Consider the following 25,235-nt stretch of genomic DNA (forward strand, 5'->3'; position numbering starts at 1 on the left):
AATTCAGGGAAATCAGACTAACCTTTTGGTCCAAACAGGTATCCGTAGCAAGGAACATGGCAATATGGTTTTCCTTCATGCTACAAATGATCAGTAAATAATCAGTCAGGTCAGTAAAATGTTATGAAAACTTCTAATACTGTCTTTGAACATGTAATACAAAGCAGAGCCCCCCCTCCCGAGAAACTGCTGTAGCTGGGGGTCCCCAGTTTCCAAGTAAAAGCACTGCTGCTTGGAATGCATGACAAGCTGGTTTGAATTTCAATTACATCAAGTTTACAATCTTGGTTGGGTGCCCTTGGGGAGCCTTTGTACTCCCACAGGGTCTATAAAATCTGGAAACTGTTTGTGAAAATTCAAGGCAGTTACATTCCTTATGTAGACTGCGACAGACAATCTATAATATTCACAGCTTGTCTCAGACTGTGAGTCTGTATTGCATGAAGCTGGATTACCACCAGTTACTGTAAGGTTTTACTGGACTGTAAAATCTCCTATCCATCTATTTACAACATACAACCCCATTCTTCATTTCTGTGCAGCAGAACTTATCCACTAGGGGTCATCATAACACCTCAAAGCTACAAGTTTAATCCTGTTGAGAAGCCATGACCAACAAGCTGCTGACAAAATACAATGATCCTTGGTAACCACAACCCTTTACAACTGCTCTCACAGCTAAAATTTTAGAGGCAAAAATGTTGTATAGACCTTTAGGCAGCATTTAGCTAAAGGTTATACTTTTACAACAACTTTCTCCTACAAAAAAGGTACAATAAGCAACTGTAAACAGCTGCAACTGTAAACAACTGTAAACAACTGCAACTAATATGCCTATAAAAATTAACCCACAGAGCTTCAAAAGCTTCCTGCCTTCATCCTAAAATAATAAGACATGTGCGCTTGTGACAAGGTGAGCGAATGGAAGCATAATTAACAGCTGTTTGATGATGTGGAATCTGCATTGTAAAAGTAGGAGTTGTTGTAAGGTTGCGTGGTGGTTTTCTGATCTGACACAGCCCTGATAATGGCAGTCTACCTCAGCATGGCCCCCAGCGCACAGTGTCTTCTTGCACCTCTCACAGCGCAGGCACGGCCGATGCCAGCTTCTGCCTAGGGACATCACCTTCTCCGCTAGGGGAAAAACCAAAAGACATGGTCAGAGCTACAGAAACCTTGCTTTGGGTTTCAACATCAAGATTTTGTTCTTAATAAACCATCTGCTCGTGTTAACACTACTGTGCCATCTTAAGGGGTATTGGGGGCGTGTGTTTAAGAGTTATAAATACAGTATTGAAATAATAGCCCAGCATCCTTCTAGAGTCATCAGATGATGGAAATATGAACATATCTGACATTACAGCCGGATGCTGGGCCAGGGTACCAACTGTCAAGGCTTTCATACTTGCCTTATTGTCCCAGGCCTGGCATTAATTATGCATACTGGAAAGAAATGTTAATGAGTGCAAGAGCCCCGCCCCCGGTGTGCTGTAGGTGAATATTGAATATTGCATTCTTGAATAGGCACTGTTATTATTTTTGAGCATTGGAGACCCTAACAAAACAGAACTGTAAAATCTATGCATTCACCGTTAAAATGGAAAACAGAGCTGCCCTTCTGCCTCAGCCACGTGGAGCATTTAGCAAGTTGATGCAGAACGTGACAAACAGGACTCTGACCACTAAATGGGTCCTTTTGTTCTGTGTTCCAAATGCCACCAAGCCCGGAAACCTTCTCCCAGAACAGTAAAGAGCTGTGCGGCATGTTTATGAGGCAGACCAGCTGTGCGGCTGTGCGCTTGAGAGGAAGTCCATTACTTCCTCTGCTTTGTGCGTATAAAGAAATAAATAATAGTATAAAGAATGGATGTTCCACTTGAATTTACAAATATGCTGTATTTCATTACCACAGGCACAGTAGCATGCTGAACTAATTAAGGCACAAGGATGTCATATTGATATATGTTGCCTAATTGCACAGCAAATTACAGAAGCAGGAGTATTCCTAAAAGAAACTGTCCAGATAGGTTTTTGCATCTTCCACACATGTTTTAACTGCTCGCTATAACCTCAGAGGTAGACTTACTCAAGCCAGTAAGTAATTAAGTGACTAGAATTATTCACCAACAGGATTGCTAGACACAGGGCTACATTTCTGACAGTTTAGTCATCTATTGGTGATGGTCTATGTAGTATAGTACAATTTCCAGGACAAAATTAACATTGTACAATTTTCTAAGAGAATGGTACCAGAGCCCAGACCCCCTCTACATTACTGCTGCAAGAAATGATGTGTAATGTCATTTTTATCAAGTATATTTCTAAATACATGTTCATTGTAACTCTGTCCAAAAATAAAATAAAGTAAGTGTGGTCTTTACATATAGTTCAAAACACAAGTGACCTTAAACTATGGTCAGGCTTGACAGAAGATAAACACAGAGGTAATGTCAACACTAAACCTAGATTCAGCTGTCAGATAACAACATTTTGATTGGCTCAGTCATTTGGCAACGTGTTTTCCAGTATGCTAGAGAAATGTCGGAAAAATTCATTTGTACCCTCGTGTCATCATTTTGTGGTGTGTAGTTCTGCAAAACTCAATTCTGAATATGTTGGAACAGTATTTCATTTTATAAAATGCTAACAAAAGGTTTTTAAATGTATTAGCCCTATCAATATCACAACAGGGCCCCCTTTTCTGTTTAACACCTTTTGGTTCATGGCTTATATGTAAGTGTGGTGTTTTCTTTCTCCCCCAAATAAAGTTTAGCTGTTCATACTTACCCAGAAACACTACCAGAAAGCAACCAAGTATGCAGGACAATTAAACAAGCAGTAATGAGAATAACCTGAATATATCTTGGATACAATAAAGGGATGGAGCAGGAGCAGTGGTGTAGAACTGCACAGTGATTGTGCGAGAAGGACTTCTAAATCGTTCTGTGTTGGTTGGTGAATTAACCACTGTGTATAGGCTGCCCTTGAACTGCTGTTGTGTGTTATGGAACACTATTGAGATGAATGAGGCCTCTCTGACCAGCCCCAAGGACGGCTCTGAAAACAAGCAGCCTGGCTGTATTGGAACAGTTCCTGCCTAAGCAACAGAAGTAAATAAATTACACGGTTGCTTACCAAAATAAACCACCTTCCCACAGCCAGGGCAGAGCTGTGTTTCTCCAGCAAAAGTCTTCACATAAGTTGAACCAGCTGAAAGATATATACAAAATTAAGACAAAATAATTCAATCATCAAGGACACGTTTTATTGTAGGATAGGGACAGATAAGTTGAAGAAGTAGTTGACATTCCCCATCAGATCGAGGATAAAGAGGTTTTTTTTTTATGAGCTCCCACAGATGCAAATCTTGGAAGTAAAATTTGTAGAAGGGGCAACATTTTCACTGGAGTGCAAAACCTTAGGTTGTTCTGAATGGCGTCTGCAGATACAGTCTTGTCACTAGCTAGCTGGAAGACATTCCAGTAAGCAGTTCCAAGCTCACAGCAGGTCAAGTGTTTTTGAATCAGAGATTTCCCCTCCCGTCACACTTAATTTCAGACTGACAGTTTCCAGCATTGATAGGACTGTAACTTGAACTCTTATTTAAAATTCCAATGAGTAGACACAATTTTGCCGAGGAGTGAGGAATATTCAACCCCCAATGAGAAGTTCTTTAGATGTAGAACATCTCTATGTTTACATAAACCAAGTCTGTCCAACTGATGACCCTCGAGCCTTGTATGACTCGCACAGCTCCCCAATATGGCTTTTTTTGTTTAGAAATGGAGTATGCGAATTAAAAGCTCTTAAACTAAATATATTATTTCATGATAGCCTTCACCCTCCCCTAGAAAATTATATATATATATATATATATATATATATATATATATATATATATATATATATATATATATAAAATTAGGGCAGCTCCGATTAACAGATTAAATCGGACCGATTGATCAACTAAATAGCTGATAACAGATCATTTTTTTTTACAATTTAAAAAATAGGGCAGTTTTTTTTTTTTTTTTTACGGCTGGGCATTTTGAACTTCATTTCCCAACATCCCCTGCTGAGAAAGAATGCACGCGAGAAGGCTTCCCATGTCAGTTCGTATCTGGTTTACTGTTGTTACACCCACACACTTCTTGACATTGTAGAAAATGTAAGAGCAATCAATGTCTTCTGCCAGCTTGGAAAAATATGCCTGCATTTTCTACACTGTTAATATCACATTACTGTTCAAGTGGTTTATGTATACCGATTTCTACTAGTTTATATTGTGGAACATGGGTAGGAGAGTTGTTTTAACCGATGTTTACCTGTTTCATGTTCCTGAAAAATCCGGAAGCCCTAAATATAATGTAAAAAATAAATAAAATAAAGTTTGTTCATAAGGAGCCATAAGTGTTACATACGGTATGTTTGCATCAAAGACAAAAAAAAAAAATCCATTCTCAGTTCTTGTGCATTATATTTTGCAATTAAAAATTCTTTCATGGATTGATATTGTTCTGTGAAAATGTGTTACATTTACTGAAATAAAAACAACCAAATTTCCATTGGGCTTATGTTATTTTAGATTCTATCGATTTATTTTATGTACTACTATGCAGGAAAGCCACTATAATATCGTTACCTTTATTAAAAATGTGCAGGGATGAATCTACCGATGAATCCACCGCTTAATCAAATAATGCCCAAAAAATAACTGATCAAAAATTTTAAATCGAGTGACAGCCCTAATATATTGTAACACAACTGCACCACTCAGGTTGGTTGCCCCTTTAAAAACACTGACCCAGGACACCAGAAATGGAGGTTTCAAAAGCGCGGACGCGCTAATTTTAATACACTAACAAACAAAACAAAACAAAACAAACACCTAGCTCTTTTTTGAGCACTAACTAAACATAACAGGAACCTAAACTATAAAACAGGACAGCTAAGCTGTTTACCTGTAACACAAAACAGAATCTTCAAAACAAAACAAACCACACAGGTTTACACTACCTTTCTTCTTCCTACACTTGTACACACAACCAAGCGGACTCTCCACACAGCAGCCATGAGCAGACTAACTGCTCTTCTTAAATACCCTGCACCTGGCTCTAATTTACAATAGCCAGGTGCAGGTGATAATTAACAAGAAAAGAATTAACAAAACAATTAAACTAAACCCAAAATGTGCCTACGCACATGTTTTTCTGCAGGGAGGATTTAACCCCCTCCCTGCTGTCTTACAATATATATTTAGAAAAAAGAACATCTGTGCACTGCAATGCTTAACCCCAATGAGGTGCCAACCATACAAGGTAATATTATATTAAAACAAAAGAAAAGTCTGTTTGGGCTTACGCTCACTTCTCAAATCGATCCACCATTGTGAACCTGATGAAGACCTGTTGTGTTGAAACGCGTAGTTCTGCTATATATAGACACACACACACACACATATGTTTTGTATGACTAAAGGAGGAGGCTGTGTGGTCCAGTGGTTAAAGAAAGGGGCTTGTAACCAGGAGGTCCCCGGTTCAAATCCCGCCTCAACCACTGACTCATTGTGTGACCCTGAGCAAGTCACTTAACCTCCTTGTGCTCCGTCTTTTGGGCGAGACGTAATTGTAAGTGACTCTGCAGCTGATGCATAGTTCACACACCCTAGTCTCTGTAAGTCGCCTTGGATAAAGGCGTCTGCTAAATAAACAAATAATAATAATAACTAAGAATTCACCATACCAATTCCATTTCTTAGTGCTTCTGATAGTATTCCAACAATGCCGGTGGAATATCTCGAAGGAAAAGTCTTGTTAAAACAAATACTTTAAGGAAGACTAAAGCTAGCTCATTAAAATTCTTCACAGAAGTATTTAATCGGGCTCATTAAATCATTTAGCTGCATCTCCCTTGACAGTTATAACATTTCTATTTTAAACCCATCCGTTCACTCATGAATGTGGTTAGTGTTCTGGCTCCAGATCAAAAGGTTTTCTTTTTCTTTTTCCCCCCTGAAGATCTATGGTGACGAGGGGCTAAATTAGCCCTGAAGTCTCAAATAATAACCCTCCTCCACTCATCAAATCTTCAAGTCTGGAATTAAAGTCTGGCATTCCAACTGTGCACTTTATCATGAACATCAGTGATAATTCATTCTTAAAATCATCATAACATTTTCAAACTGTATAAATGGATTACAGACAACCACTGATTAGTGTGTAATTAGTTGACAAGCATAATAAGGCATACCAGGCATCTGTGGTCGAATGACAAATGCATGCAATGTACTGTTGCTATGACTACATGCTTCCCATCTTAGGGTAAGTAGCGGGGTACCGAAAAATATAGCGTTTCACGTCCCAACGTGTTGCTACAACTGCTTAAATAACGTACCTGGAATTTTTATTTTCATTGTTAACATCCTGACAACACATTGCATAAGACCTCTACCTGTATGGTGAATTATTTACCTAATCTAATACTCAATGAGTGGTCAACCATTGCAGACAATCATTTCATACATTTCCCCCTTCCATTCTCTTACCTGGTCTGAATGGCTTGGTTGTCTGAACAGGTGTCCAGGGTGTAGTAGGCGAGCACTCAGTGGGACTTTCCATTGATTTATTCACAGGAGTGTGTGGTGGGGTTTCATAAACATAAGAACCGGCTCCTCCAATATTAACACCTGTAGACAGAACAGAAACAAATTAATAATCTGGCATATATTTAGTTCTAGGGTTGTTTACTCTGAGATACTCGTATTCTCAGAGTAATTACCTTTTAACAGTATTTGGTCGTTAGGTATTACATAAATCCATTCATTAATGTGTTGATTTCAAAATCAGACCTTTCATCACCTTTACAATTGAGTACCAATCAATGGCAATTAACCTCTGCAATAGGCACTTTAAAAAGTCCATTTGGAAGAGAGTTTTCCTCATCCTACTGTAGGTACTGACATTTTTACTGCCATATTGAGGCCATAAACTGGCAATGAGAATATGTTGCAAAACTAGTAAATGCAACTGATTCGTCTCGTAAATGTGACCCTTCCTTAAGCCTAACAGCTACTGCCAAGGAAAACTGGGACATGTATTTCTGTTGAGTTTAATCAGAGATTACATTTTACCCAGGACTACGATCCCACAATTCACTGCAGAGATTACGCATTTCTAAGGAAAGTGAAGTAAAAATTATTTCATATCAAAAGCATAGAAGAAAGGCAAGACAAACAAGGGGACCCAAGGGACCACATTGTTTTGTGCTGAGTAATTAATATGTTTTATTCCATTTAACTCATACCAAACAACTTCCAAATTTCTAAAGGTAATTACTCGGAAACTAGGAGTATCGGCACACCCCTATTTATTTCTATAAATTCTTACATTTGTAATCATAATTCTAACTCTCAGAGTCAAACTTCCAAACAGTGTTCTGCATTAATCATTATTAATTTATAGGAATGCTATCTTATTACAATATTTTCCATTCATAATTATCTACAGAGGAAATACCGGGGTATTTTGTAGGAAATCAGTCATCAACAAATGCCTTACCTCAGTCAATCTGCATTTCTTCATCTTTACCCATATTTGCAGGGTTAGTGTATATACTGCGTGTAACTTGCCCATTGCACACCAGGGTATATTCTACATATATTTTGACCTTTATGATTGGTATGATTTACCTTTATGATTGGTAATGAATAATGGGTTGGTCCAATCAATCAATAATGTGCATATCAGTAACAGGAATGCAACAGCCTGCAACAGGAATATTTACCAACACTATTTACTGAAACAGTAAGTTGGTGTTTAAATCCTATGCCTGTGATAGTGGGTGCTTGCAGCCGCAGCGCACCGGTGTATCATTATTATTATATTCATGGTTTAGATTTTTTAATTATTTCTTGTGCATATGTGGTTGAGTTTCAATTGTATAATGAGAATCAATTGAAACTCGGCTGCATAAAAACGTCACCAGCACCGCTCAGGAGGAGGAAGAGAGATAGGAGTTTGCGAGAGAGAAAGGAGAACCGTGATCGAGATCCTGAGTAATTATATATATATATATATATATATATATATATTATATATATATATATATATATATATATATATATACACACACACACATACATACATACACATACATACATACACACACACACACCTTTGTTTTGGCCATCGAACCCTTTTGTTTTGTGTTCCTGTTTGTTTTGTTTGCTGCCTTTTCTTTTGGTGTGTTTATTAAATATGCGCTATAGCGCTTAAATGCATTCCCCTGCCTGTATGTCTGTCTTCCGGGTCCTTCAGCAGGGGCTGACGTCATCGCTACACCTTCACCCCGCCACAGTGCCGTACAATTTAAAACACTAGTTACAGACCCAAACTTAAAAGTTAAAACAAAAAGTTTAAATAATGTGACCTTTGCTCAAGGTCAAACTTGGTACAGAACATTGCCTTGGTGTGGCAATTATTTCCCAAGTCAACTTGCAAAAGCTTAATTTGAATTAGGCAGCGATGCCCCAGTGTGTATAACACCATTATCATAATTTCTTTTGACTTAAATAATTACTTGAGGGAATAAGCCAATTAAGGTTCTCATTAGCTCAAAATTGAATAGAAAAATAACGACTTCCGGCAGTGTTTGATTGTAGCATTTCTGTTTTAGCTTTAGAGTACTAAGATCATTCCTGAGTAGGGTTAGGGGGGCAGCATGATATGCGCAAGTATTATTTAGGCAGGCACACATTATCCTGGAAGGTAGAATCCATAGACATTGTTTAAGCGGTTATCCTTGTCAATGAGGGGCAGAGACATTTCAGCTCTCAAAACACATCAGAGCAGGAACACCAACAGACATGCTTCAGAGATGCACAGGACTTCAGTGCATTTACTGCAGCACTAATGATTTATGAACACAACCTTCTAATGTTTTAAGAAGACAGCGCTTATTCCACAGATGGAGGACAAACACTCATAATGCATTTTCCAGGTGCTGACAAATCTCCTTGAAAAACTCAGTTTAGCCAGAGATAAATTCACTGCAGACACATAAAGCAGCAATGTTACGGGGCTCAAAGAAGCAAAGGAACAGACACTGTCTAGCCAAACATGTGTTGCTTCTCTCACAAGGATAAGACAAATGCAAACACTGTACTGGTGAGACTGGCACAGCGTGGTCTGCAGTCTTTCAGGTGTCTGAAGAAGTCAGAAATACACATTTTCACGGTTCGCAAAGCTTCCCTTCGGCATTTTATTTAAGTAGTGCTGTATATTATTCACTGTAAAAAGAACTGCTTATTTCACTGCATTTCAGAGTCTACACAATTAAACATAATATTTATTAAAAGCATGAAAAAACAGCATTGTTTCATTCAAAATTGATCATTTTCTCTAGTTATTATACAACAAATGTTCCTAAATATTTAAATGCCTACATGAAAACCAGCAAATGCTAAATTGTAAACACTTCTTTTATGTCCACCTTTTAAAGACATTGTACGTATTTTGACCCCTCAGTAAATTATCAAACAAATAAATGTAGAGATATCAGATGTGAAATGTACCCTTATTGTACTGGACAGAGTGGTCTTTAGCAGAAATATGCCTGATCTTTGATGCAGCTGGCGTCTTTCGTTTAAGACATTAAGAAACCGTGCAGCTCTATGCAGTGTTAAATCATTTACCGGAAGCAAACTAAACCAGCTGCCAGGTCCCAATAAGGCAAACATTTGCTGTATTTATTTTTAAGTTTAGGGCTGTAACGAAGGGTACATTTTGACCTTCGAAGGTTCGGAACACATTACTGAAGAAAGGTTCGAACCTTCAATTAAGCTAATTTGCATAATTTACTGGTGACGTCACCATAGCTACTTGTCTATATCTGATTGAAAATCATATTTTATGGGTAATCAATATAAATGGAATAAAACACATTCACATTCACAAGCTTGTTGTATTTTGTTGGTTCCTGGTGTCTCAATGGTCAATTGTGAATATATTGCAAGTGGTAGCTAGAGAATGGATCATAGAAATATATTGTTTCTAAATTACAATAGTGTTACGACAGAACTGCAGGAGCATATTCTGTATATCAAATTTCAGACATTTGGAGATTTAGTAAATGAGATGAACTTACCTTTGGGTCCAAACAGTGTAGCATAGCATGGCTGGTGGCAATATGGCATCCCATCGTGCTGCAGTTTGGAAATTAAAGAAATATATTCGTGACATTAAAGAAATATTTTCATACAATCGTTGCAAATTTTAGGAATTCCCACTTCAAAAACACCCCAAAAAACAGCCAAGACAAAGAGATTACACTATTAAGGATTCCGAACAAAACTCTAAGTTTATCACGACACAACACATCTCTTCAGGATAGCAGCTCAGGTTCACTTCCAGTCCTTGCCTCTCCATTCAATTAAATGCACTGAGATGCCAAGTCATTGCAATGCCCAGTCCCATTGCTAAATAAACTAACAAAACATCCATGATCATGCAATGACATAATGGGGTCTATTTTATTGATCTAAAACTGTAACGGATGAACCCGAACACAGTGACTAAACTGAATTTTAAGTGTTGTATTTGTAGTTAAATTAAGAAGTACTTGGACCTAGACTTAAGTTGGCACATTGTGAACTGTAAAATCAGTACTGTACAAATTGGTACCAGAGATTAGTGCAAAGACTAAACACAAAACAGTTGTGTAGAATGGCAGACAAGTGTAAGAGTCTGCCAGCAGAGATACATTTGATCTCAGGCTTAGTGGGAATGTTGCTAAAGACACAGTAATTGTAACCAACAATGCAGTTTTCTATATTACTGCCAACAATCCTACTGTAGAGCTGAGATGATTTCTACTCAGGTGAATATGCGCACATGAATGTATACAGGGTTTCGATTTCCTTTCTTGGAACAATTTCTCCTCAAAAACTTTAGCTGCAGAACAGCATCCATTGCCCTTGTAAGGCACTTAATGCAGCCATCAAGCCATAATTGTCTCTTTAGATGAGGACCTTAATCAGAAGAGATTTATTGGGGAAGGGTACCGTGAAAATACACCCCCCCCCCCCCCCCCCCCCCAAAAAAAACCTCATATAAAAGGTTCTTCATTTAATTACATTTAAAAAGCCCAGGATCAACCCATCTGGTCTAGTTTTATATAAAAGTAGAACAATAAGGCTGCATACACACACACATACTGCAGTTGGCTCGACAATTGTATTAACAAACGACACACGCTGCGGACACCTTTCATTACTGAAGTGAGTGCACTCCCTGTTTAAACAATCCACTGAACTTGGGCCATCATTAAATGCCAATCGTGAGGTTTTGTTTGGCAACATGGAGGCTGTGTTTTTGTTTATGCTTTTGGAGGAAAGTACTGCAAGTAATCGATCGAGAGCTCGTCCAGCACAGCTATGCTTTTTTTCTGCAAAACCAGCGGAGACGCCGTTTTGCTTTTTCTGCACTGCTAAATACAGTGGCGACGATCTGCAGTACCGTGACGGTAGATCGAAACATTTAGGCAATCTTCTGACCAGAAGGCTGGTGGGAACGACTTGAGTGGTTTCCAAACGACTGGATTAAAAATGTACTCATGTCTAAGGAGTCGTATATGCGCCTGTCATTTACGGAGACATTTCCTGAAGTGCCAAAACACACTAATGAGGCGTTCGGTACCGGTGGAAAAACGAGTTGGGGTCTCACTGTGGCGTTTGGGGATACAAATGGTCCCATATTGTTTTATTTAAGTTGCAAAACCAAATAATATAAATATATATTACAACAAAATAGTATACAACTGTACTTTGATTATATAAAAAAAAAGTATATGTATGCACTATTTACCATTGTTATGAATTTACTATTCATCAATATTACAAAATCAACTTGGCTCATCAGGCACCATGTTTTTTTAGCCATGTTTATCACACGGAAATGTCGGATAAACAATGACATCAGTAGTTGTGCAGAAATCCACTGAGCACCAACTGCGGTTGTATTAGTGTGGTTTTAATACACACAGTTAGTGCGCATTAACTAACCAAACTGAATTAATAACCTAATTCGATACTTGCTCTGAAAAGGATTAACTAGTGTGGTTGTTGTTGCCCTTTGTAACCAAACTGTGTGTGTATACAAACCATATTAAGAGCAAAAGGGTGAACTCACAACAGCATTTAGCCTGTGTGTGTACGTAGCCTTAGTTAATTAAATAAAAAATGAAAACTACTACATATTTCCCATTTTTGTTTTATCTTTAAATTCAAGAGTCAGCTTTTTGGACCACAGCAAAAGTTTAGGGAATTTGGGGAACACTCCAGCCAAAAATTCCATTTCAATCACTTCCTTTGTCCCATCCCTATTTTTAGCAAACAGTTTCCATATGTGTGCTCACATTCTAAGTCATGCAAGAAACAAAATAATATTTAGATTAAAAACAGAGGGTTCAGTAGCAAAGAAAAAAAAAAAAAAACATATTGTACCATACACTAAACATTTCACATTACAAACATAATTCACTTGTTCAGCCTAATTTTAGAAAATAGACACCATATGTGTCCAGAGGTTACTCGCTCTTTTCAATTTGTACAGAACCACACAGCAGAGAAACATAAAAATGATTTACTTAAGTGGCTGTTAAAAAAAAAAAAAAAAAAAACCATAAGCAATGCTGCATTTAAGGCAGTGGTGTAGTCGAGGGTATATGCTGGTAAATGGCGTTTACCCACTTTTAATTTGGGCAATATAGCGTTTACCCACTTCTCATATAAGGGATACAGAGTTTACTCATTTCTACTCTCCTGTGATATACAAATCCTGGGTTAAAGACAAGATATTGTAACGGTGAGCGTCTGTGTTGTGTTGCTGCGTGCGAGATTGACACCTGAGAGCTCCTAGTCAGAACTGTGGCACGAGCAGTGGGGCGTGGCCACTGGACTGCGTGTTCTCTGTGTGTGTGCGCGAGTGTTCTGCAATTGGTTGTTTATGTTCCGTTAATGTTCTGTTAGGCACACTGGACCTGCAGAGCAGTGCTAGTAGCCTTCAACCTACCCAGTGAAAGGATGCTCACAGAACTGAAGCGCACCATCGGGTCTGTGACTGTTCACAGAGGGGAAATAACTGTATGTGGGGGGCTCTGGTTGGCTGAGGGTTAATGACAATGTATCCGTTCATGTTTATCTGCTCAATCTATCTGTTGAACTCCAAACGAGGGCGTTTATTCACTTTTTTATTTACCACTACAGCACTGATTTAAGGGTAGAAAATAAAACGTGGCACAGGGGACAGAGGTATGGATTCTTAAACCTAACAGACAGGTTCATTGTGCCAGTAATACGTTTTACCGGCACCTTATTTTTCTGTCCGATTCGGAAAGACTTTTCAGTATTTAACACATTCACATTGTTGTTAGCTTGGTACATACTGTAAAAGCCCATATTTTAAATGATCTAAACCAGTGGAAGTACTTAGATCTGCCACTGTTCAGATCAACTGACACTTGTGTTTTGATGTGTGGGTTTGTGCATCTCTAACATAACTGTAGAGTTATTAATGTATGGCTGTGGCATCAAACTGTCAAGTGTCCAGATAAAATTGAATAGAATCAAATTCTAGCAACTGGAATTGCCATGGTAATGACATACAATTCCCACATAAAAACAAACAGTTTTTGCCTGGTTGAGAATTCCAGGAATGTAATGCATTCCCTACTGTGGTTTGAGACAGTTTAAGGCAACACGTAGCACAGATTATTGATTTATGTTTTTTGAGCAAATATTCTAGCACACCCTGCTGATAAGTCACTTTGTTTCCTACAAAGCTCCATGCAGCAATTGATGCTGGGAATATCCTTGTTAATACAATATTCTGTTCATGCACCTTCCCCCAAATATTGCAACCACAAACACATTTGTACCCTACTTGGGTCCAGTGTACTGCGGGTGAGCCTGGTTTCTAACTGTCCCTAAAGTATTTCTGCATTCCCAATAAAGTGGAGACTGAACATTCTTGAAAGTCAGCCAAAGCACTAAAGTTAAAACTACTTCTTAGACTAGTGCTTTACCTTCAATTTGTCAAAATATTTCAGTGACAAAACTAATTCCATAGCATGCAGTGCTCCAGCTAATGTTTAGTTGAGTCTGCATAACTAATTTGTAATAAAAGTCTCCACCCCCTTCTATCACCTTTTGTTGCCTTATAGCCTGGAATTAAAATGCATTAACATAGTTGTTTTTTTTTCATTTATCTACACATCCTACCCCACAACTTCCAAGTGAAAAAAATATTCTAGAAATTTGTAGAAAATTAATTAAAAATAAAAACTGAAATAGCTTGGTTGGATAAGTGTCCACCCCCCTTGTAATAGCAATCATAAATTAGCTCAGGTGTAACCAATCGCCTTCAAAAATCACACACCAAGTTAAGTGGCCTCCACCTGTGTTAAATTGTAATGATTCTCATGATTTTGGGATAAATTCAGCAGTTCCTGTAGTTTCCCTGTAGTTTCCTGTAGTGCACTTCAAAGCAAAGACTCAACCATGAGCACCAAGGAGCTTTCAAAAGAACTCAGAGACAAAGTTGTTGAAAGGCACAGATCAGGGGATGGGTATAAAAAATATCAAAGGCCTTGAATATCCCTTGGAGCACGGTGAAGACGAGGAAGGTGTATGGCACCACCAAGACCCTGCCTAGATCAGGCCGTCCCTCCAAACTGGATGACTGAGCAAGAAGGAGGCTGATCAGAGAGGCTACCAAGAGGCCAATGACAACTTTGCAAGAGCTACAGGCTTTTATGGCCAAGACTGGTCAAAGTGTGCATGTGACAACAATATCCCAAGCACTCCACAAATCTGGCCTGTATGGTAGGGTGGCAAGAAGGAAGCCATTACTCAAGAAAGCCCACCTTGCATACTTCAAACGGGATTCAAAAAAACACTCAGGAGATTCTGTAGCCATGTGGAAAAAAGTTTTGTGGTCTGACGAAACTAAAATGGAACTTTTTGGCCTAAATGCAAAGCGTTATGTTTGACGCAAACCCAACACAGCGCATCACCCAAAGAACACCATCCCTACTGTGAAGCATGGTGGTGGCAGCATCATGTTATGGGGATCTTTCTCATCGGCAGGGACTGGGGCACTCAGGATAGAAGGGAAAATGAATGGAGCAAAGTACAGAGAAGTCCTTGAGGAAAACCTGCTGCCCTCTGCAAGAAAGCTGAAACTGGGACGGAAGTTCACCTTTCAGCATGACAACGACCCAAAGCACACAGCCAAAGCTACACTGGAGTGACTAAGGAACAAAAAGGTAAATGTCCTTGAGTGGCCCAGTCAGAGCCCCGACCTAAATCCAATCGAAAAATTTGTGGCATGACTTAAAGATTGCTGTCCATCAACACTCCCCAAGGAACTTGACAGAGCTTAAACAGTTTTGTAAAGAAGAATGGTCAAATATTGCCAAATCTAGGTGTGCAAAGTTGGTAGAGACCTATCCCAACAGACTCACAGCTGTAATTGCTGCCAAAGGTGCTTCCACCAAGTATTAACTCAGGGGGGTGGAGACTTATCCAATTATGATCTTTCAGTTTTGTATTTTTAATATATAATTTTTTTCTCAATAAAAACTTTTTTCCCCCTTAACAGTGTGGAGTATGGTGTGTAGATAAGCGGAAAAAAATCATAATTTAAATGCATGAAACTCTGAGGCACTGATACAACAAAACGTGAAAAAAGTTCAAGGGGGTGTAGACTATAGGCACTGTAGTACTTGAAAAATAAGGCTATAGAAGATCTTCAACATTAACTGGAGTAATAAATGTTTGTTTTTTGTAGGGCGACTGGCTAAGTGTCTGCTCCCCATCTCATCTAGTAAAATGGCTTAAAACAGAAATTCCCAAATTTTAGGGCAGGACAAGAGAAGCTTTCAGAGGAACAGACTGATCCTTTAGAACAGTCAACCGAGACTGCTGTTTTGTGAAGAAGTGAACTAGTGTACTGTGTGCACATCAGTCCCAGATGTTTATACTGAAAGTGTAGTCTTTTCCTCTCAAAGATGGCTGGTCACAAACCCAGTAATTATGGGCATCTCCCTGTAATTATGTTCCTGGTGTAAACTCTTGTCCTGGTTGTATAAACAAACGTATTTCTAGCTGGGAACAGCCAGCCTGTGGTTTATCTGGACTGTGCAGAGCAAGACAAGGCGATGCAATGCTCCAGTCTGACAGGAGCAAGACCTTATCCATTATATTCATGTCTGCTTTAGAAGGTTATTCAATGTCTACAGTATGTAATGTGGGACCACACCCTTGCAGTTACTTGAATTCATCAAATCATAGAGGTTAATTGAAAGATACCTTAAAAAAAAAAAAAAAGACTGTCTGTCTATTGTGGAGTAGTGGTTAGGGCTCTGGACCGGAGGGTCGTGGGTTCAATCCCAGGTGGGGGACACTGCTGTTGTACCCTTGAGCAAGGTACTTTACCTAGATTGCTCCAGTAAAAACCCAACTGTATAAATGAGTAATTGTATGTAAAAATAATGTGATATCTTGTAACAATTGTAAGTCGCCCTGGATAAGGGCGTCTGCTAAGAAATAAATAAATACAGATGTCAGGACTGCCCAGTCCCTGACCACATTCCGGCGCCTCCTTAAGACTCACCTCTTCAAACAGCACCTGTAGAACTCCTCTGTTGTATCCTGGGACACTATCACCCTTCATTTAAATATGCTTTATTTTGCTCTTATCTGCCCCCTATTTTACTGCATTTAATCCTGTACCTCAGAATATTGTAATCTCCCAAGTGTTTAATCTGTAGTATTTTGTACTTAATCATATCCTGATGTAACTATCACTACTTAATCATATCCTGATGTAACTTTCACTATTATCTGCTGTATTATTGAATTGTGGTTTGTCACACTTGAGAATTATTGTATTTCTTGTTCTTATTGTATGACTTATATTGTAACACTTGAATGTATTTGTATTTGCTTGCGATTGTAAGTCGCCCTGGATAAGGGCGTCTGCTAAGAAATAAATAATAATAATAATAATAATAAATAATATTGAAGTTGCAAAGATCCTTGAGCCTGCTCCTTATCACCACAAATGATAGATCCTAAAGGTTGAAATACAATATTTTTTTTCTCGACAAAAAAAAAAAAAAAACCTGTCCTAATTACTGTGGGCAGCAATTCATATTGTTAATTGTATGGTAACAGCACATCGTTCTGGGTGAAAAATAAAAGTCTAACCAACAAGGGCAGAATTCAGTCAAAAACTAAGTGTTGTGATATTTTAGTGACTTAACATTTTTTAATGGTTAACTATTCCAATGTAACCTGATTTTACAATGCTGCAGAGCTATACATGGTCTAAATTGTGAAAAATGAAAAGGAGGGTTATAACGAATGCAAGAAATAGGATGCAAGTGTAACAGTAATATTTGCTGATGGGCTTTGATAAATGCATCAAAACCTACATCAGTAGAAGGAAGGACTCCTCCTTGACATCACAGCTGGAACCAATATCCAAGGGAAATGCTTTCTACGGTTTCATGCGAGTTTGTATATCTTAAAAACATTTTACTGACCTGTACTTTAGCAACCCATTATTATTATTATTATTATTATTTATTTCTTAGCAGACGCCCTTATCCAGGGCGACTTACAATTTATTTTTTACATACAATTACCCATTTATACAGTTGGGTTTTTACTGGAGCAATCTAGGTAAAGTACCTTGCTCAAGGGTACAGCAGCAGTGTCCCCTACCAGGGACTGAACCCACAACCCTCCGGTCAAGAGTCCAGAGCCCTAACCACTACTCCACACTGCTGCCCTATAAAAGTAGAGGGCCTGCAAACCAATAAAAATTATATTGCTCTGGAGCTAGAGCAAAGACAACTAAACTCTGTATTTTATGGCTTACTAATTACACAGTAAACAAAACACATGTTGGTCATAGATTCCAGTAAACTTAACAATAAATACCAAACGTTCTATAGAGGCCAGCAATTATTCATTGAAAACTGGCACTTAACAGACAATTCTGGGGGGGGGGGGGGGGGGGGAATAAGAAAAATACATTAAAAAAAAAAAAAAAACATAAATAGGTGTGAACATCTTTCGAAGTAGCAACAACAAATGAAACTGGCTTATTTGGTATTGGCACTTCAGTAAAATGTATTGAAGCTATCTGAAGTTTCCCATGCTCATTACTATATCGATTACAGTTTTTTCAATAAACAGTAGCTTAATTACTCAGACATCATTAACACAATGAATGAATAAATCTTACTCAGTCATCTCCTTTTCTGTCCACTTTCAATGTGTACACAGACAGAGAAATGTTTTGAATAGCAAGTCTTGGAGATATTCTCGATAAGAAAACACAAACATCATTCTGTTGAGAGAGATTTTACATGTACTGTTGAGCTACACACACAAAAGCCTATGACAAAAAGGCAAAGAGTAGGCAGGCAGACTTCAAAGGAATCTTGAAAGAATAAAAGGTTTTATGATCAGGGTATTCTGTAACAGAAAATGGAAGGGATTTCATATTTCCAAACCTTGAATGGCTATAATCCTTGGCACAGACAGAACACAGAACCACTCAGAATGGCTGTAAGCATCATAAAAAAAGCATCATGTTGCCTGTTTTTTCAAGAGGACAGCAAAACGGTTATTTATAGTCTAAAAATCATTAGCATGGGACAACTCGTATAGAACCAAATCAGCACTGACAAAGGCAACAAAATCAATCAATTAAAAAAAAAAAAAACAGCAAAAAATACCAATCAAAAGTTTCCTGCAGCGATTACCAAATCACTTATCAGTAGCAGCAGTATTACCTATTAGTTGCTAGGAAACTGAACTTTTACAGTTTATTAATAGAACATCTAATAAAAATATAAACACATTTTATTTGAAATAACTTCATCTTTAACTTTCTTTTTAACAAATCTTCCCCGCTGGTAAATGTTACCAGATACTCCAAACCAGATACTCATTTTAAATCCCAGGCTTATTTCATTAATAGTTAACCGTTGTACAGGGTGCTGCAGGTGTGTTTTGATGCTCAAGGCAAGGTACTGTACTGGCTGAAGGATGGTAAAAACAGCAGCGCTACTGTACATTCACAACAGACATGTTTCAGATCAGCGAGCTAGAAAATGTTCTTGTTCTTTGGCACAGGACCATCAAACACAACCTCTGACCTACTGCACACTAGACAACCTGCTGTGGAGTTTGATTTTTTTGGGTCAATGCACAGGTATCAGGTTAGCAATCCTGGAAAGCACAAGGTATCTCTCCCCCATTTCTCCCTGCATGCTTTTACTCCAGGGATCTCTGTGAATAAAAACTAATTATTACAGCTATGTGATATTAAATCATGCAGCATAACCTCTTAAAGTTGTGAGATCACTATTTGAAATCATGCTAACTGAAGTCTGCAATGGAATTCTGACTGAGAATAGTGTTAGTGATGTGCAAAAAAAAAAAAACGAATAAATAAATACAAAAGGTCCAATTTCAATCGTATAAAAAGTGGGTGCACATTTTTGTGAAAGCATTTGTCTTTCATTTGTTTGTACTGTAGACTGTCAGGGAAGGCCCAATTTTATAATTTAAAAGGCAGCTGTGTAGATCCACAGTGGTTTATAAAATTAAAGTCTGCTTTGCAGTAAATTCATTTTTAGGACTTACAGCAGAGCCTGTCATATCTGATTTAACTGGTTCCAGGTGTCTCAGAGGGAGTCATTTTACTACATTGTAGTTGCCTTATTAAAGTTGCAGCATTATAAATTAACAATGTCAGGGGCATCAATGTGTCTAAAACACCAAAGTATGGCACGGCACATATACTATACAAAGAAAATCAGTACAAAATATTATGAAATAAAGCACTATAATACAGTACTTAGCAATGTACAATATAGCATTCCAAAAACAGTTATTCCTGTGCTTTCTTCATCTACTGAATGCCAAAGTAATCCAGCAGTTATTTTTTTGTTTGTTTGTTTTGTGTTTTTTTGTGTTTTTTTTTTTTTTTTGCAAATCTGCAACTGAATCCATTCTGTCCTGGTAAGAGCTGAATTTATCAGCACCATTCAGTTGGTAGCAGCATGTGTAAATGACACATGCCACACGTCCATCGCTTAATAGAGGGTATCGTATTTTACAGGATCGGTTATGACACGTTCTACTGTACTAAATTGTTTCAAATAAAATCATTTTATGCCAGCTATAAATATTATTCACATTAAAAAAACACTTTCAGTAGTTTTCACAGAACCACTAATTTTGACCAAACTACAGTAATCTATCAGTGCTAATTGGAGTCTGTGAAAGCAACCATGTTTCACACAAGTACGTAGGTATTAAAGCATAAAGAAAGAAAAAACATGTTTTAATTTGGACAGTTAAGCAATGCCCCCCTTCCAGTTCTGGTGGTACTGTGCGTGAAGCACCCGAGACGTTGGTCCTCGACTGGCTCACAGAGGATAAAGTATCAGAAGAAGTGGCACTTTACCTCGGCATGGCCGCCCGCAGACAGCGTCTTGTTACAGCGTTCACATTTCAGACAAAAACGATGCCAGTTCTTCCCAAGGGAGCTCACTTTTTCAGCTGTTATGTTAAAAAAAGGGAAAATTAGTAAGCAAAGTACAGCATAAGATTCCATTTCAGAACAAACCATGGTATCCAAATACCATTAAACCACAACACTGGATTGTCAATGACAGTTTAAATCACAGGGTTGTAACTGGATATTGGGCATTAATTCACTGAAAGTAAAATTAAAATAAAAATTGATATTTAAAACTTGAAATAACGTTAAATAAAGTGGGTCTGCAGTATCACCAAGTGCTAGAGCCTGACATGTGTTTATTGAAACCTCAAGAAATAACCAGAAAGGAGAGGGGTTATGGAATACAGATTGCATGGAGAGGTCCAACCCCCATAAGCACAACTTCTTGATATTTTAGTATTTGAAAAACACACATTTTAAATCTTGAAAACTCTGCTTCCAAATTAGGCACAGGGATCTTTGGGATATAAATAGTTAACCTCTTGTAAAATTTTTAACCAAACACATACTATAGTACTTGCATTAAGATTTTACTTCAATTTACAATGCAACTTCAAAGCTAAAATAAAAAATTATATTATATATATACACACACAGTGGTTTGCAGAAGTATTCACCCCTTACCAATAATGTCACATTTTGTTGAATTACAAATAATTTATGCACAGTTTTTCAAACAAACTTTTTTTTATTCATAGCTGTAGTGGTTAAACTGAACACTGTTATATGAGGAGGAGGTTAAATGTCAGCAAAACTTGCAAACAAAATGTACAAAATTAAATGACTGATTCAGCCCCTTAAGTCAGTACTTGGCAGAAGCAAATTTTGCAGCAGTTACTGCTATGAGTCTTTTTGGATAGTTGTTCTACTAGCTTTACAGAGTAGGATGGTGACATTTTTGCCCATTCTTCACGGGAAAATTGCTCCAATTCTGGGGATCATCGATGGAGTTTGTTGGGGATCGTCAATGGACTGCAATCTTCAAGTCTCGCCATAAATTTTCGATTGGATTCAAGTCAGGACTTTGACTGGGCCACTCAAGAACATTAATTCTATTTTTGTTCAACCACTCCAGTGTGTCTTTGGCTTTGTGCTTCGGGTCATTGTCCTGCTGAAATGTGAATTTCCTCCCCAGTTTCAGAGTCTTGGCTGACTCAAACCGGTTTCCCTCAAGGATTCCCCTGTACTTTGCACCATCTATTCTCCCCTCTATCCTGACAGGTTTCCCAGTCCCTGCTGAAGAGAAGCATCCCCATAACATGATGCTGCCACCACCATGCTTGACAGTTGGGATGGTATTGACTGGGTGATGTGCAGTGTTGGGCTTGCGCCAGACCAGTTTAGATCGAAAAGTTCAATTTTTGTCTCCTCTGACCGCAAAACCTTTTTCCACATGTCTGCAGTATCATCTACATGCTTTTTCGCAAACTTCATACATGCTTTAAGATGAGGCTTTTTGAGTAATGGCTTCTTTCTTGCCACCCGTCCATACAGGCCAGCTTTGTGTAGGGGCTGGCTTATTGTTGATGTGTGAACACTGACTCCCATCTCAGACACAGAACATTGCAGATCTCTCAAAGTCATTTTTGGCTTCAGAGTGACATTCCAGACCAGTTTCCTGCTTGCCCGGCTTCTCAGTTTGGGAGGGCAACCTGATCTGGGTAGTGTCTGGGTGGTATGATGCATCTTCCACTTCTTAATGATGGACTTCACTGTGCTGAGAGGGATAATCAGCGCCTTTGACATTTTCTTGTACCCTTCTGCTCTGTGCCTCTATACCACTTTATCCCTGACTTGTTTCGAAAGCTCCTTGGTCTTCATGGTTGCTTTCTTGGATCATTATGTGAGTTGCAGCTTTAATGTCTTTATATACCTGAGGGAAATTATCTACAAGTTAAACCACTTTGAATACACACAGGCTGAAACCATTTCACTAATTTCATGACCTTTCAAACAAATCATTTGCACCCGAGCTGATTTAGGGCTGCAGTAGCAAAGGAGGTGAATACTTATGCAACTGAGATTAATCTGTTTTTCTCTGTAAATCTTACTTATTTATATTCTATATGCATTTTTTTAACTTTATCAGTGTGCAGTAGTTTGTGTAGATTCTACATGTAAAGTCTAATTTGAAAGCCTCGTGGAGTACACTCAGGTGCCAACAAAATGTGAAAACTTTGCAGGGGGGTGAATACTTCTGCAAACCACTGTATATTACACAGTGCTCCCTCGCTATAATGCGGGTCTCGGGGGACACACAATATAAGCGTTGTAATCGAAGAGAGTTATAAACGGGTGAGGGGGTGGGGGGTGCGGCGGGACACATAACAACACACATCTGACTAAAATACAAAATAAAATAACTCCTTCTCTATAATGCACATATAGTGAAGCAAAAATGTAACTTTCCATGAATTAACCATGCATAAAGCACCATGTAATCAACGCTATATTTTGACTGCATAAAAAAAATAAAAAAAAAAGGTAACACTCCACTCGTGGATCATTTTAATTTGCAGTTTTTAAACTATAAATAGCCTGGCTAAACGGCAGTCAGGAGTTCCGTTCAAAACGACAGACAAGCAAACCAAGTTCGAGAAGGAGAGCAGGTCGGGAGAGGCGAAGAGGGAATGGGCTCGCCCCAGGTTCAGCTGCCAGAGCGGGGCTGAAGTGAAGCGTCTCGTCTCCCGGAGAAAGCCACAGCTCCTCTCGCAGCAAAAAAGTAAATACATTAGTAAAGAGAACCACATAATAGGCCTAATATTTATTTAGTTATAAAACGAATGCTGAATAAGATGTATGTGTTAAAGTGCCAGCGCAGCTTTTCTTCAGTTCAGATACTATAGTAAAAGGGAGAGACAGAAACGGAAGTTAGACTGAGAAGTTGTTTATAGTTTGAACAACATCGGTACTGTATTTACTGTAGAAATATTGAATGAATCACTAGTATAGGGAATTGAGGGACATGCTGTAAGAGCGTTATATCCGAGGAGCATTATAATCAAGAGCCTTAGAGCGAGGAAGCACTGTATATATATTTCTAAATATAGCTAGTCTATGATAATATCACTGTCAAGTCTGCAGAATCAGGTGTTGGCAACTGTGCTATGAAGATGCATACTTAGTCATCCAATAATTGGATTATTGGAAATGGCTTTCCAACAAAAACAGTAGGAGCAAACTGTCCTGTGAAAAAATAACCTCAGACATGACTGCCAGGACAAATTGAGGAGGGATTAAAGGTCAGTAGATGTTTTTAGATCACAGGGGCATGGGTTAAATTCCTTGTTTGCTTCTGCAGCCCAGACACAGGGTCTAAGCAAGTGCTGTACTCCTGAAAAAATTCACAACAATATTTATGGTGACCTTAACCAAGCAGTCATCTATGTATGATACCAGCCAATTTACGCCAGAATATATGATGTTATGCTTGAATATGTGATTGAAAGAGTAACCTTGTATTAGCAGACAAGAGACAATAATTAGATCAATATAAATTCATAGTTGAGTGTATTAAGGTGTGGGTGATCAAATAATTGTATTTGTCAGTTTCAATGCACTAGAAAAATCGATTAAACCATAGTATTATAAACACTGGCATTTCATTAAGCCATTTAATCTCGGTGTGGGGGTCTCTCATTCCACAAGGGATTGGTGAACGATTCAATAGACCATTCAGTTTTCCCCTCAGGAAATTCAACTAAAACAAAGGGTTTGAATTTGAAGTTGGGAGAAAGTCCTCCCTTTTTCTGAAAGGAAGCCAAACAATACTATTATAAAACTTAGGTTTCAGGTACTGCAGGAGCTGGTGCATTCTTGTTTTGCAAGTTTCATAATGTCAAAAACAAAACAAAACAAAAATTCCTTTCAGCAAAAAAAAATAAAAATTGAAGCAACATAATGCCACTATAAAAAATGTGCCAGTGTTTCAGAAACTGTTGTGTTGGCACTGTAAACAGATGTGTGATAAATGATAAATGATAAATTTGGCCGGAGACCTCATCCATGGGTGCCCGACAGCTACCCGCACGTTGGCCGGCTAGGAGTTTTTATGGTGCTTGGTGATGACGTGTTGGTTAGGGGCAGATTCTCCTTTCCAGAAAAGCAAACAAGTTTTCAATTCTCCAAAACCTTCACAGTGATCCATTCTGTTTGGAAGCCTTGGTTCCTAACTAGTACATTCATGTCTCTGCAGTGCAAAGGCAAATTCAAATTCAGTGAGAAATTCACATTAACTTTATAAAACTAGCAGAAACACCTCATAAGAAAATGGTACAGCTTCTTGTTAGAACCAGGTTGTTTAATGCTATTTTTTATTGTTTTATTTCTTTAAAAAAATGTATACTTGTTTCAAAATATTTTGGTGCCCCAGTGTTGGGTACAGTGTCTTAATTGTAGAGAGGGCTGCATGCAAAAAGCAGTTAAACCGTCATAAAAATGTGACCCTGTTTTCCACTGTGCTGTAATAGGCATGACTTAACCCTTTAAGGACCGTGATCATGTAAACACGATCATACTGAAGTGTCTTTCTGGATCCGTGTGGCAATGCGCCCCGCCCCTGTGTGCATTTGTGTGTTATGTGTTGTATGTTGCGTGCGTGTGTTAATGTTGGTGTATAGATTGGTACACGGG

At 38.3% G+C, this 25,235-nt stretch overlaps 1 protein-coding gene across 2 annotated transcripts in view; it reads right to left on the minus strand.

The window, feature by feature from the left end:
* LOC117410585 (cysteine-rich protein 3-like) overlaps nt 1–25,235 on the minus strand; it is a 34,765-nt gene that overhangs the window by 1,811 nt on the left and 7,719 nt on the right. The window contains exons 2-7 of one of the 2 annotated variants that reach the window (XM_034017245.3): nt 20,547–20,641; nt 10,144–10,201; nt 6,545–6,685; nt 3,136–3,210; nt 1,040–1,134; nt 23–80 (exon numbers count right to left, since the gene is read on the minus strand). In XM_034017245.3, the coding sequence (XP_033873136.1) occupies nt 23–80; nt 1,040–1,134; nt 3,136–3,210; nt 6,545–6,685; nt 10,144–10,201; nt 20,547–20,641 (522 nt within the window). The remainder of the gene's footprint in view (nt 1–22; nt 81–1,039; nt 1,135–3,135; nt 3,211–6,544; nt 6,686–10,143; nt 10,202–20,546; nt 20,642–25,235) is intronic. The other variant, XM_034017246.3, reaches the window with a different exon arrangement.

Source organism: Acipenser ruthenus, chromosome 6 (assembly GCF_902713425.1).
Source record: "Acipenser ruthenus chromosome 6, fAciRut3.2 maternal haplotype, whole genome shotgun sequence".
Taxonomy (NCBI): domain Eukaryota; kingdom Metazoa; phylum Chordata; class Actinopteri; order Acipenseriformes; family Acipenseridae; genus Acipenser; species Acipenser ruthenus.